Source organism: Dryobates pubescens, chromosome 16 (genome assembly GCF_014839835.1).
Source record: "Dryobates pubescens isolate bDryPub1 chromosome 16, bDryPub1.pri, whole genome shotgun sequence".
Taxonomy (NCBI): Eukaryota; Metazoa; Chordata; class Aves; order Piciformes; family Picidae; genus Dryobates; species Dryobates pubescens.
In genome coordinates, this window is record NC_071627.1 from 11,085,461 (window position 1) to 11,100,597 (window position 15,137).

The 15,137-nt window shown below is 37.9% G+C and overlaps 1 protein-coding gene across 1 annotated transcript in view; it reads right to left on the minus strand.

The window, feature by feature from the left end:
- SLIT3 (slit guidance ligand 3) overlaps nucleotides 1-15,137 on the minus strand; it is a 508,252-nt gene that overhangs the window by 447,124 nt on the left and 45,991 nt on the right. Inside the window, exon 4 of the mRNA XM_054168241.1 lies at nucleotides 6,066-6,137. Within this exon, the coding sequence (XP_054024216.1) occupies nucleotides 6,066-6,137 (72 nt within the window). The remainder of the gene's footprint in view (nucleotides 1-6,065; nucleotides 6,138-15,137) is intronic.

Here is a 15,137-nt window from a genome sequence, read left to right on the forward strand (position 1 = left end):
AATTTGAGTGAACTGTTACCCAATTAATGTCTACAGTAGAACTTCAAAGAGTGAAACACAATTACCAATAGCCACTATCATTACAGAACAGCTTAGTTTGGAAGAAACCTTAGAGATCATCTACTCCAATCTCCCTGCCATGGGCAGGGACACCTCTCAACTAGATTCAGCTGCTCAAGGCCTCATACAACCTGGCCTTCAACACCCCCACCAAGAAAGGATCCACAACCTCCCTGGGCAACCTACTCCAGAGTCTCTTATCCTATTGCTAGACACCCTTAAGGAAAGTCTCTCTCCAACCTTCTTGTAGGATCCCTTCAAGTATTAGCAGGCAGCTCTAAGGTCTCCCCAAAGTATTCACTTCTCTAGGCTGAACAATCCTGGCTCCCTCAGCCTATCTTCATAGCAGAAGTATTCCAGCCTTTGGATCATCTTTGTGGCCATCCTCTGGACTTACTCCAAGGACTCTGTCCTTATGATGAGGACACTAGAACTGGAAGCAGTATTCAAGGTGGGATCTCACAAGAGCAGAGTAAAGGAGAAGAATCACCTTCATCTATGTCACTAATGTTACCTGGAATACTTTAATTTACAAATAAGAAATACATATATTAATAGGAAACTGTACAACTTGTTACAAAAATGATACATTTTCTTGACTGAAGTTGCATGACCTCAAGCTACGAAATCAAGTACCAGCATTCAGACTTTGTCCATGATAGATGTATTGCAAAATGTTTTTCTTGGTCAAAAATTGCTTCACTCCACATTAGTTATTTGACACAACATATTGCACACATGCAGCAAAACAGGTTTCTGTTTCTGCCTAAACATACAGAAATGTTTTTTCACTTGAGGTTGACCGACTGCTGATACAAGTTGCCCAGGGTGGCTGTGGACCCATTCTTCTTGGAGATATTTGAAAGGCATCAGCACCAGCCTGCTCTAGGAGTTAGCTGGACAAGATGATTTGCAGCGGTACTTTCCAACCTGAGCCATTTTGTTATTCTATCAGAATTGAATTTCAGCCCTTGTCAAGACACACCATTACCACCCATCTGTCAAAATCAGCTTCCAGAATATTCCACTAAATAAGAAATGAGGCAGCCCCATTAGTCAATAAAGCTGGATAAATCTCCCTTTGCTACAAATACTTACACCCTGTTAAAAACACACAACATGTTATGCAATGGCTAGTCCTGATACTCGGAAGCTACCTCACTTTATTAGAACAAAATAATTGTCTGTGATCTCTCCATTCTATTGAGGTTTCTACTTTAATATCTTTTGGAAATAATTAGATTAATACAATAACTACAAAGTATAGAGATTTAAACAGTATTATGCATAGCCATGAAGTGGTTTTGTCTCAGAGTTCAGGAGCCCAGGGTTCTGCTCTCACACTACAGTGTTCAGCTTTAATCTGAATAACAGCTTCTGATACTACCCTAAAAAGTGAAGTAGTTAATTTCAGAGTCTAATGGATACTTCCACTAATCTGACACTTTTGGCATCAGATTTCAGTATCTTTAAGTTTCCAGAGCCTGGTTTGTTTTGTCAAATGACAACCAAGACAGTTCATTAAATGCGAATAGACCAAACAAATGTTTCATGGCTATAAATTCACTGGAGATATTAATTGTCACTGCAAGATCTGAGTTTAAAGCACTTCTAAGAGTTTTGGGCTTTTTTTCATCCACACATAGGAAAGCCACTTTACACTGACTACTTAGCACCTAGCTTTAGGTACAGAAGTTTCAACACCAAAACAAATGTAATTTTTATATGTTGGGATCTTTGGATTAGGGTGGGGTTGTTTCCTCCTTGTTCTGTTTGTAAAGCTAAGCACCTCATGGACCACTGGCATACTTTGCCTTTAGTAAAAAGCAAATGCACTATGATCCTTTTATATACCAGCTTTGCACACAAAGGAAACTCATCATTCTCAAAGCTGTGTTTGCAAAGTTTGCTGACAAGTTACACATGTTGTTTTGGACATTAGACAATAATTACCTTGGAATCCAAACCTGGGTTTATAGCTGTTAAATTCCATGCTTTGGTTTTCTATACATTTTCTGTGCATTTCATCAATTGTACTAAAAATACCTTTTTATCTACGGCTAGATAGTGGTCAAAAATACCTGAAACAATATTAAAACATATATTCCTTGGTTAATTAAAAGTGCCTTTTTCTTGATTCAGTTTTCTCATTAAAAGTGCTTGCAGACTGAATTATTAGATACTTAATTTTTTATCCCAGGTAAAACATTTGAGAAGCTTTAAAGCCTAGAAAATCAGGGCAGCAGAGCAATGGCAAACATTTCCACTACAGAATACAATGAAGGGTTCACTCAGCATCCAGCTTAAACTTAAAACTCTTAGATAAACTGAAGCAAACAAAATTCATGAGTCTCAAATACACTCTTTCTAGAAGAAATGGCTCAAAGCCTTATGAGAAAAAAAAATTATTTTGTGGGACATTTGACATTCCACCTAACATTTATTCCCCTCTCTATATATTCCTGCTTCTAATATCAACCAGATGTGACAATGAAGCCTAAGTAGCACTGTAAAAGGTGCAAGGACATCCTGTACTTGAACATTTAGGGAGAGGTTTGGAGAAAAACCAGCAAAGGTACCAAGAGTTTAAGAGACTGATTGAGGAAGTAGCTTTAATTTAGCATGCTTCCCAGCTTCTATTTAATTAGTTATCAGAAAGACTGCATTTCAGTTAAAATGCACAGTGTCCTGACCTAAGTATGCCACAGTGACAAACAAGGAAACCATCATGGGCAGCCATGCTGCTGTCCCAAACTATGCAAACAGCATAAACATAAAACAGGAGGATCCCCAAACATCACCAAACAAGTTGCCTTTCTATCTTTTCAAGCACATCATTGACAGGAAAACTTCATGTTCTACCTTTTTATTTCCAGCAGTTAACAAGACCAAAGAGATTCTCTTGATACTGAACTACACCAAAAAGTTTGTTCCTCCAGTAAGCTCACAGGCAGATTTCAGCCCAGCTGACAGAACACTGGGAAAAGGCTTCACGCTTGGTTCACAACCTTTAACTGTACCTGAAACATTAAACAAGTCTTCCCTGGTCAGTTGCTCTAGCTCAATTAAACTCAATTAATGTTAGTAAATGTGCCAAATTTTTACACTTTTATTAAGTTGTAAAACCTAAACCACCACATTTGTACGTATTTTCATATTTTTTAAAAGTTGAGTTTGGATCTTTATTATCAAAGTTGAAGCTGTTGGAGTTCACTGCCCGCCTGCCAGAGAGCAGCTTTAAGTCACTGTTGATCTGTACTGACTATGTGGACAAGTCTGTGAGCTCTTCCAAACCAACATCTTACATTTTGGGTATACTGCATAGTAATATTTAATTCCTAAATATTGTCATGATTTCAGCTGGAGTAAGCTTCAATTGCTAAAAATCAAGTGTCTAATATCCCAGTAACCCACCATCAACAGCTGGGAAATAAGGCAGAAGAAATAACACATCAATACTATGGAAAATTCAAATTAAGATGAGCATTAGCTACACTTTTTAATGTTCGTTTTAATTCACTCCTTACAAATTTAAGAATCTATATCACCCATGTATCAAGTCCCTTTTAGCAATTTTTGCTTTACTACTTTTATTCCCTTTCATCACTTTCTCAGCTCTGCTTTCCTCTTGAAGGGCTGGATCAGACCAGCTGCAGGAAAGGAATGCAAGCACCATGCCTCTGCACTGAAGCGTTTTACCCAGAAAGCCAACTGTGAACAAAGCAGATTGGCACTGCCGGATTTAAGACAAGTCACAACAGAAGTGAGAAGGAACAAATCTGAAATTTACTATGAGTAGAACTCAGACAGTAACACACAAAAATAGAGAAAGTAACCGTCTTAAACAGATTCTTTTGTCTTTCCTTGAAGCACCAAAAACCAGAAAAAAAAAAATTACAACCACGCTCCATTCAGAACCAAACCTGTTCACTTAGCTAAGATTTATTTACTTCAAATACACATTGTATTTAAATAACACCTCTATCTTGAAAAGAAAAACGAAGTTTCTACTAAGAGTGCTAAGTGATCAATCTAAAGCACTATTAAATGGTGAGCAAGATTTTGAATGAATGTCAGAGAATCAAAATAAGTGTTTCACCAGCATCTGTTGGGAGACATTCCAAAACACAGCATTTCTATTAATCATTCTCCTCTATGCAATTTTATTACAGTCTTTATATTCTAAAAGCCAAATTATTACTTTGCTGTTAAGGACTATAATGTATCATGATTACACAATCTACTAAAAAATACACACTCCGGTACTGAAAAGCCTCAATTACCTTCACTTAGTTTCTTTGTGCAGGGTTCCTGATGACACAGGAACAGAAGTTATCAACACACACAACTTTCCCTCAAAACCAATAATTACCAGAATGTTCCTTGCAGCCTAATGATATCCATGTACAATGCACCACTGACAGAGGAAGTTTCAACATGTTAAACTGGATTCTGTGTTAACAGAAACACGTAAGCTCTGTAATGTTTTTTATACTGAAAGCATCACCATTTCCTTAGGCAACTAACCTACATGAAGCAGCTCTTCTGTGAAATACACAGAACTGGCATCTACTGGAGATCTATGAATGAGTACTGGCTCACACTCTATACTCCAGAGGAGTTTCAAGGTACACAATTTAAAACAAATGCAAAGAACATTAGGAAATAAAACTAATTCACTCAGTCCTAGAAAATCCATTCAAAAGCTATAGCAAAATTTTCAAAAACAAGTCCAACAAAGATTCTTCAAGCAGATTTTAAGATTAAAATATAGCTACAGCTTGTAATTATTTCCATTTATATTTTTAATCTCCAGAACAATGCCCTTCACCTTCTTATACATTTTTTCATTAGCAAGTTGGGACAACAAGGATCATTACACAAATTCTCCAAAACTGTACCAACATCACTTGCTGCACAAGAATAGCCACCTGATTCCAAAATCCATCTTCACCATCACCCTGTGTTTTGTACTTCCATAGGAAAAAAAAATTTACTGCACTGCCAAAATAGTTGGTTCGGTTGCATATAGATGTATTAAAACATCGGTTATCATCGGTTTATGCAGCAATGCCACAGCCATCCTGTGGTAACTTTACAATTTCACAAATCCAGTTTCCAGAAACAAACTCAAGTATAAATCCCCCCAGCTTTAACCATTTAATACATCTTAAAAAAACAAGCAAACAAACAAAAAACCACCCCACCCCAATCTGGATAATGAGTTTAACTTTCACAGGGTCTAGAAAGTGGTTACAAACAGCTTTATACTACTTTTAAAAGGCATATGATCCTTTTCTTGATAGTAACTGTGCAGGCACCTGCTCATCCATTTTATTTCCATTGACTTTGGTTTTAACACAATTTATAAATCATCCAGTCATTGTGCTAACACCACCCTCTTCCTTCCCCCCAAAAAATAACATCAAGCTCAACAGCAGTCTTCTCTTGCTGTTCAAACTGGTCAAGCATCTTACAAACACGGGGTTTATATTTCAAGGAAGTGAAAAAGTCTTAATTTATCCATATCTCCCCATCTTCCTGAGTGACAAGGCAGCAGCCATAACTTTGCTTGTCTGCCTGGCAATGCCTTGATTTCACCAAAAAGATAAAACAGTTCTAACCACCAATATTATGTCAGCATGCTAATTTCTACATAACAGCATACAGTCTCTCCATGTGGATCTAGACTATATTGGATGCGTACAGTTGCCTCTTTTCAAGCTTTTCATAATTCAACATTAAGAACAGAAAATAATTCACCTTGAAGTCCTCATGCAGAATATATGAGGAACAAAAAAAAATGTTGTGGTTTCACTTCCCACTGGTATTTATTCTCCACAGAATTACAACCATGCGCATGCAAACACGTCATCTTAAGAACCTTTACTATCTAGCAGTTCTAATAGCACCAAAATTAAATGTCTCACCACAGTCAAAACACAAACTTGCAAATTTGCATAATAAGGAATGTGGAACAGAAACATAAATCAGAACATACTTACAATCTAGTTAACTTCTGCGTGTTCTGAAAAAGCAGCTCTGGGAGAACTTGCAATTTGTTCTTGTTCAGACGCCTAAGCAGTACAATTAGAAGAAAAATAATTAATCATTTCCTGTTTAAGAAGCTTATTCTATTATACTTAAACACATGAAATTCCTGTTGTATTAAACCTTATGCTATAAGCTGAACACAGAATGCATTCTGTACATTATTCGTACACCAGCAAAACAGATCATGCCATCTGTAGACCACCTGCCTACATCCTTGAGGCAGGGAGTCAAGTGACAGCCACCAGAAACTTTGAATGTTTTAATATGGATAAATACACAAATATATTTTTTAAATTTCCCTCTGGATGCCCACTAACAGTGAATCATATGGCTCCATGGTCAGCTTTACTGCTCTAAGGAATACTTACTGGGAGGTATCTGGATTTTTCCCTTCCTTCTAAAAACGTAGGTGCAGTAAATTCAGTAACTTGATCAACTGAGATTATTTCCAGATCAGCTATTAATTCTACAGGTTACACACAAAACAGGTTTTCTTTTCCTTACTGAATTTTCTTAAAAGCTCACTTTGAAACTAAGAACAGTGTTGTAGAACATATGAACATACAGGTAGCCAGACAACTCTATCGTGATTTGAATAGAATCTGAAAGAGTCATAGTCTTCCAAAAACATTCTAGATGACATTTAAGAAATCAAGTGTTGTGACTCCAGCCTAGAAGGTATAAAAAGCATAAGCTTCCTCACCTTCATAAAATTCATGACAGCCCTGCCAAACCTAAAAGCAGTTCCATTCATAAGCAATCCTCCTTCTGTTGTCTAACTGATAACAAGAGCAATCAGTTGCTGACCTAAACTGATTACATCCAGCTCCACAATTCTACATAGGAAGCTGACTTCTCTTTTAAGTTCAGATATAAACCTGTATTTATGCCTCCCTTGTTCCCAATCTACCTTAGACATTAACATTGATAACATCTATTTTTGTTAAAGTTTTGATCTTAGAAGATAGTTGGAACTTCCAGAAACCTACTGACACCTCACACCCAGTATCTAGTTTCCAGTTCTCTTGCATGCTGAGCAATTTCACCATAAGAACTCCAAAATTTTTTGGAATTGGAAGGCTTTCCTCAAAGCTCAAACTGATGTGGCATTTTCATATGGATACCATATGAACATGTCTTGCAGAATAAAGAGGTGATGGAGGAGGGAGGAGAGAGGAATATTAACATCCTTTTCTGACACCTAGAACAGATCAAAGGCTGTTTTTGCAAGCTTGCTTACAGAGCCTAAGCATTACCTGTGTCAGGTGTTAACTTCAGCAGATACAAACATTGGTTATGTCACAGTATTTTTACCAGCTCCCAAATGACATTTCTGAGATAAATGAACAGTCTGGTAAATTAAACATTAATCAAGCACATTAAAGATACTAAGCACTAGTCTCCATTTGGGAAAGGACATCAGAAGATTTTAAGCCCACATCAATCTCACACTTGGACACCTGAGTAGACTTAATCTTGTTTTTTAGGATGACAGGTATGTGCTACTTAACCTTCATCAAATCCATGCTTTCAGTTAAGCATGTTTATATTCTAGAAGAATGTTCTACTTAGCAGGATGACAAATAATTAAAATAAAAAACAACTTACAATAATACAGAGCTTAGCACTCCTCAGTTCTACCCTCATCCATCAAGACTACCACTAGTTCTGGGGAAACACTAAACACATCAAACTTACTGATCAGAATGAAAAACCCTGCCAGTGTAACACATGTATACCACAAAGCTGTCTAAATGTTTGTTACTGTGTCTAATTGACTTTTTAGCTCTCATGCCATTCATGCAAATATCCACTGTCAATCCAAAGTCATACAAGCTCTCTCAAAGGAAGGTCCAATGAATACATTTAAAGAATATTCTTATCTCTACTTGCAAAGAATTCACAAATTCCACATTTATGCTTATTGCTTTGAGCCACAGAAACTAAGAAAAATCAGATGAAGAAGAGGAGGTTCCACAGCAATGAACATCCAAGGAATATTTTCTGCAGCAACATTTTTGTAACACACTTTTTTAAAATCAAAAATTGTGTTTTCAAGGTTAGGAACTTTGCAACCTGGACAATTGAACATTTACAATTTGCAGTGACACAAAGAACTTTAGGAGAAGAGGAAAGAGAAAAAAGGAATAAAAAAGAGCTAAAATGTATAGTTTCCCCTAATCTATTACCAAATTCTTCCAGAAGTATTTTGGATTATTGGCCAACAGTGCCCTACCAGTGACAGATAAAGGACCAAATTCTCAGCTGGCCTTTTCAATTGTTCAATGCATTCTAAGGTTTCATCCCAACATTACCTTAGTACTGATTTTCTTTCAAACATCATATGAAGTAAGTGCAGACATGAATGCTTTTGAAAAGCTCAACATATTGACATACTGTTCACTAGCACTAAACATTTCATATTGGTCTGAACTTAATACTTGTAATGTTGTACTGCTATAAATGGAGTGTCGGTGTTTCCAAACTGCAGCATTAGCAAGACAAATCCATCTGTCAAGATCAATAACTTAATGGCATTCTTCCTTTGCCTCCACTCATGGTAAGCTTCACTTTCAAAATAACCCATCAACAGAGGTTAGCAGTCCTAGGCTGTATTGCAAGTGATGCTGTCCTCAAAACACTCGTAAGCACACAGTAATTCTGTTACAAACAGCTTGCAGCTCGGAAGGCAAGGCTACTTTAGTAATTGGTAACTAAGCAAATCTGAGGTAACAACTAACATAGGAAGAGTCCACGACTTGTCTTGGTTCAAGCTACAGGACTCCCCAAACACCCCTTCCATCACTTCAGAAGATTTACTTCAAGTTGGAATTTCTGCCAAAAAGTAATTTTATTCATCGTTTGATTCTCAGGGGAAGTCAAGGAATGAACAGGGGTTTGTTTCTCTTGAACATCACCTACAGTATTTAAATTACTCCTACTGCAAACCTCACCTAAATATAAGACAAGATCACCTCATATAAATGCAGACATAGTTGATGCAGGATACATTTAACATGCTAATATTTATTATGTGCCAGAAAACCATCAATAGCCTAGGAAAAAATCCCAGTTACACTTCTTATTTCTCTTCCTGGGCTTTGGAGAAAGGCTGTTAGGAACGTTCTCAAACCAGAAGTAACAAAGTACATGGCAGGATGTTTTTAAATCCTATAAAAGAGACATCGAAGTGTTTAAAAAAATATTTAATGAGAAAAGCAAGCATTCTGAATGGTCATTTATAAGCACTGTTTCCTCTAGTTTGACAGAAAAGTGCCAAACACAGATGAAATGTAGTGGAATAGATCCTAATGCACCATTTGACTGGAACATCACTTTATCCTCATCTATCAGTAAGCTCTAGGACAAATAAGGAAACTTCAAGTGCAAGGTGAAGCAAACATTAGAAATGCCAGCACAGGGCAGGGCAAGCTCTACTGTGACTATTCCTACAGGGAATGGCAATGCACAGGCCGAGTACACCTTAATGTATCCCTTGTGCAGCATCACCTACACACAGGAAGACCCAAAAAGCAGTGTAAAAATTCCCTGTGCTCGCCTAAGCCTCTTCCCTATGAGACCCTTTCACCATGATGTTACTGCCTCAATCTTAATCCTGCCAGGTGTTTAATTCAAATTACACCATGATTTCTGCTTTTATAGCAAATGCCTCGGGAAGGGTGCAGCCACATACTATTCCAATAAAACAAAAATCAACTGCATAAAGTTCATAGACAAAATGAACCAAAATCTCATAAAATACTTTTGTGGACTTTGGTCTTGTGACTGCACTGCATTAACAAACACAGATATTCCTGGTTTTAAATTGGTGACTTACAATGGATGCAAGATAAAGATAGGATCATAGAATCATGGAATCATTTTGGTTGGAAAAGACCGTGTCCTGAAGTGCTATGCTCACACATTTCTTGAACACCTCCAGGGATGGTGACTCCACCATCTCCCCAGGCAGTCTGTTCCAATGCTTGACCACTCTTGCTGGTATTTTTTTCCCTAATATCCAATCTAAACTTCCCCTAGATCAGCCTGAGGCCATTTCCTCCTGTTGCATCACTTGATACTAGGGAGAAGAGACCAACCCACAGCTCACTAAAACCACCTTTTGGTTAGTTGCAAAACCAGTGAAGTCTCCTCTCAGCTTCCTCTTCTCCAGACTGAACAATCCTGGTTCCACAGAATCATAGATATTCTGAAATTGGATTTAAAAGCCAAGCTATCTTTGCAACTACAGCTAGCAACATCACAAAGGAATGGTGTCAGTTCTCTAAATCAGAACAGTATTGCAGATTATATTAAAGAAAAAGAAAACATAATTTACATTACAAAAACCAGTGACATTTTGTTACACCAAATCCTTTTCAGTCTTCAAACTGGGAACTCCATGTGGGACTCAGCACACTTCAACTTAAAACTCTGATCTGTCCTCTTATGTTAGAAGCACATCCACCATGCAATCAGCACGCGTGCACACACAGCATTAATGACCACCATATCAACACTGAGGTACATCCAGAGGAACATATAAGGAATCTGGGGTGTAGAGCCAGACAAGATCTGGTCCAGGTTATCTGACCTGGGACTGCTAGATGAGAGTGCAGCTGTTGAGTCTCCCAAGTATTTTGAACTAGATGTTTTACAGCTAATAAGACCTGCAAAGTATTCCAGGAATTTGGATCACTGGGCAGAATGATACATAACCATCTAATGCCACAGAACAGATGAGCTCCAGTGCTGGATAGGGAGAAACTCTGGATGTGCACAGCATGGAGTCCAGACTAATAAAACTTCCTGGAAGCTGAAGAACTGTGCAGAGAGTCTCTCCAAGAGTCCTATCAGCTCTGGAAAAACCTGCACTGAGTCAAAATTATTAAGTCTGATTAGACACATGCTGACTGTACAGTCAACAATTTCCATACACCACAACTCCCTGCACCTCCCAGATCACTTTAACCACTACTATGCATGGGAAATAGAACTTCACACATTCAGTTTTGTTAGTCTGCTTCTCAAGTGCTCATAAGTGACCCATAAAAACTGATCAACCACCAAGTCAACTGCACTCAATAGTTCTCAATGTGAGAAATGGTCATCCAGGAGTCCATACATCATCTCCAAGGCATCCATGAAAGACCACCACACTAGCACAATGTCACTGAGTAAGAAAGTCACTGTTGGAGACAAAAAAAGGGCATCTAAGAGAGCTCAAACTGTTCAGCATACTCATGAGTGACCTGAAAATGTGGAGGTGTAGGGGAGGACACTAATTGTTGGTGTTATGAAGTGAAGGCTGATAACAAACTCCAGGAAAAAAAAAAAAAAAAGAAAGAAAAGCAAGCAGTATTTAATTCCCAAACAGTAAAATGATTAAAATGATAAATAACTCACTGCAGGGAAAATTGAACAGATATGCAAGGAAACAGATTTTAAGTTCGTGAACACAAGAGCAGTCTCGGGAAGCAGTCCCATGAAAACACCAACTCACTCCTCTGCACAAAGCAAATGTTCCAAATTATTAAGGGAGTAATATCATTATTCCTTTGTATAAATCCATGGTCTATCCACACAGCGAAGCCTGAAAACTTTTGGAATTTCCACTTCAACAAGAATCTTATGAAGTTCAGAAAAAGATGGCAAGGATGAGCAGCTTCGATACTATAACAACTTAGTAGCTAGAGACTCCCCCCACCGAAAACAGATGATGGAGAACTCACTACAGCTCTGTACAGCTATCAAGCAAGGGAAGGTGCTAAGAAACAATCATTTGCATCTTTTATAATACAAGAAAACAAACTTGGCAGTATCAAATGTTGTTGTTAGTAGCTTCAAAAAACAAATGGATTTAATCTTCCCACACAAGATGCAGTTACATCGTGTAGCAATTGATTGTACATCATTAGCTGCCAGTTTGTTGGCACCTAAGACAAGCAATTAAGAAAAAATTATTAAATAATATTAATTACAAAGGCCCAGTTAATGATTCGAGGGATCTCTGCAACAATATGGGCTGCCCAGGGAGGTGGTGGAGTCACCATCCCTGGAGGTGTTTGAGAGGGGATTGGACGTGGCACTTGGTGCCATGGTCTAGTCATGAGGTCTGTGGAGACAGGTTGGACTCAATGATCCTCAAGGTCTCTTCCAACCTTAGTGATACTGTGATACTGTAATATAATTTATATTTTTTCTTTTTTCTTCATTGGCTCTTCCTTACAGAGTTTCAACTGGAGACATGATACAGCCTTACTCCTACTCCAGGTCTGAGCTAGTATGGCTGTTATCTTCTGCCTTTTAGTACCTTTTAATATTCTCTTTCCTCAATACTAGAAATTTTATGTCATACTAAACAATACAAATGTAGATTTTAAGCCTCTATACAAAGTACTCCTGCAAAGCCTCTTTAGATGGTGAAATTTACCTGCTGCACATAGTGTTCACCATGTAAGGCTTAAAGAGAATATTTGAAGATCAAGAAAGTAAAAGATTGCTAATTATGGTGGCAATCAAGAGATCGCCATATGTATGCATATCTATATACTTATGTATATCTCTCCATGATTCCAGCTAAAGCCCTTGTGCTCCAACTCTGGCAGCCTCACATACCTCCAAGCAAACTCCTGCTACTCCTAGTTATAGTGGATGCTAATTTCTGCTCTCTTATGTACATAAATACCTGTACCTCACAGCTTCATTGTGTTACAAACTACTTTTTCCTGCTTTATGATTCAAATGGTCTTAAATGTAGATTTCTAGAATTCGTGCCCTTTACAAAGCCACAAGAAAGATACATGCAGCACTAGCCTCCAGTTTATTGCTTTATTTAGAGCAACCACATACAGCGTCAAATACACAGTCTCAACAAAGGACAAACGCTCCCTCTCACCTCCCCAAAAAATTTTACTCATATACATAATAAGTGCCAGTTTTTTCTCCTTCTTCCCCCAGCCTGCTGTACATTTGGGGGTTCCTATATCATGAAGGCAAAGCAAAAGAGGGAAAGAACCTCAATGTCAATCACTAAGTACCAAGGGCCCTTAAACAAACAATGGAGAAGTTATTAACTGTGAAATTCCTACCTTCCTGGCTCCAACCAGGCTAATAATATTTCTTCCTCTGTCTGAAGCAGGGATAGGAGAGAAAGTTAACTATTAAGATTCCCTTGGCTATTAAAAAAGCAGAGTAAGAAATAACACTGGAGCTTGGAAAGAGACAATGCCTAGAGGGAGAGTGATGATGGTTATCAGGACCATTCTAAGAAATTAATAAAGGAAAAGACCTATACTTGAAGAATAAAGGTTATTTTCACCTTCTTGTTTTTTTGGTTTATGGCTTTTCTTGGTTTCTGGGTATTTTATGGATGAGTAAAAACACCTCAGCTTTTATAGGAAAAAAATTGAGTTGTTTTCAAGTCAGAGGTCATGTTTTCCTGGAGGGGAAACTTACATTGGGATACTGACTTCAGCTGCATCCCTCATGTTTAAAGAATTGGAAGGGCCACATTCAGTTTGGGTATTGGTGTCTCATGGAGTTCCACTCACAAGAAAAGCAAATGGGAGCTAAATCTAATCTACATCAACAGCATGATCAGTATAGATGGAAAAGAGTAATATGCATATGGAAGCGCAACTATAATATTGCAAGAAGTCAGCAACTTCCCAGGTCTTCCCCCTTTCCAGCATAGGACATCACTTGCACTGTGGTAAAATGACTATTTTTCTCATTTGCCACATCAGCCACAAATACTAAAGCCTTTAACGTGCTCAGCTTGCAGCCTTCCCCCCCCCCCAATTAATTTTGTTTTAAGAACTTGAAACACATTCTTTGCTACTGCAAATTATGAAGGAGAATGCAATTTCCAATCATGCAATGTAATCCTCTTAAACGGATTCCCCGTCGATGGAGAATATCCTTTCCTTCTTGAGGCCTTCACCTTAAGAAGGATTCAGAAAGTTCAAAAGAATTTCAGGGTTCAGAAGTCAAATAAACAGCTAAATGAACCTTTAAATTTAAAACAGTTATGCATTTCTTATACAACTAATTCAGACATTCAGAAAAAGTTTAATGGACTCAGAATAACTCCCTTTTTTTCAGCTTTTGCATCAGTATTGCTTAGTGAGGGAATTTAACTTTTTTTTAATAAGCTGCAATACAGCACAGGTAGATTGAAGACATTTTTATAGTGACCTGTCATTTATTTACACCTCAGGTGTGCAGATACATGCTTATTGTGGTTCCGAGAGCAGCAGCATTAAAGATTATAGCAGCGAATACAAGCATAAGCAGTATTTGAGAGGCAGTACTTTCAGTTTTGTGCTTTGTTCTGGAAACTGCAGAGCACTTACTCTGAGCAAGCAGCAAATCAAGGAAAACCCAACCCCCTTTTAACTGCAAAGTTACAGTAACGGGATGCTCACTAACTATATAAATATCTTCAATGTTCTCTCCAAAGCTCCTGAGGCACTCACCGCCTTCCCACCGAGTACACAATCAATACAAAAGCCCGACGAGAAGGCGATGCAAGTACTATTTATTCAAACTTGGGAAACGATGCCATTTTCTAAGGCAATTTAGTTTCTGATTATGCTAGTGTCCTGGTTTGAAAATTCTGAATACCCTATCACTAAACCACACTTCATGCAAGCAGCACAAGAAGTTATTCTACAAACCCTCACTGCTTTCCAGATGGAATTTCTTGTAATATTTTATCTATTGATACTGTTCTTGTATATTACTGAGCACTCAGAAATTTAGCTTGTATCATAGCCTGTGTATCAAGTTATCAGCTTCATTCTTGTCTCTTTGAATATAGCAGTTATCTAGTTGTAGCCCAAAGAATGTGTTTAACATCCGGTGGCCTTCAAATACTGTGTCTGCTTTTCTACTGAGCATCAACAGCTTTACTACCAAATCAAAGTGCTGCACGTTTGTCATGAAATAAGTACAACTCCCTTCCTTTCTACACAAGTTCAGCAGCTTTCGAGTTTGATTGCTAGCTAGGATATAACTTT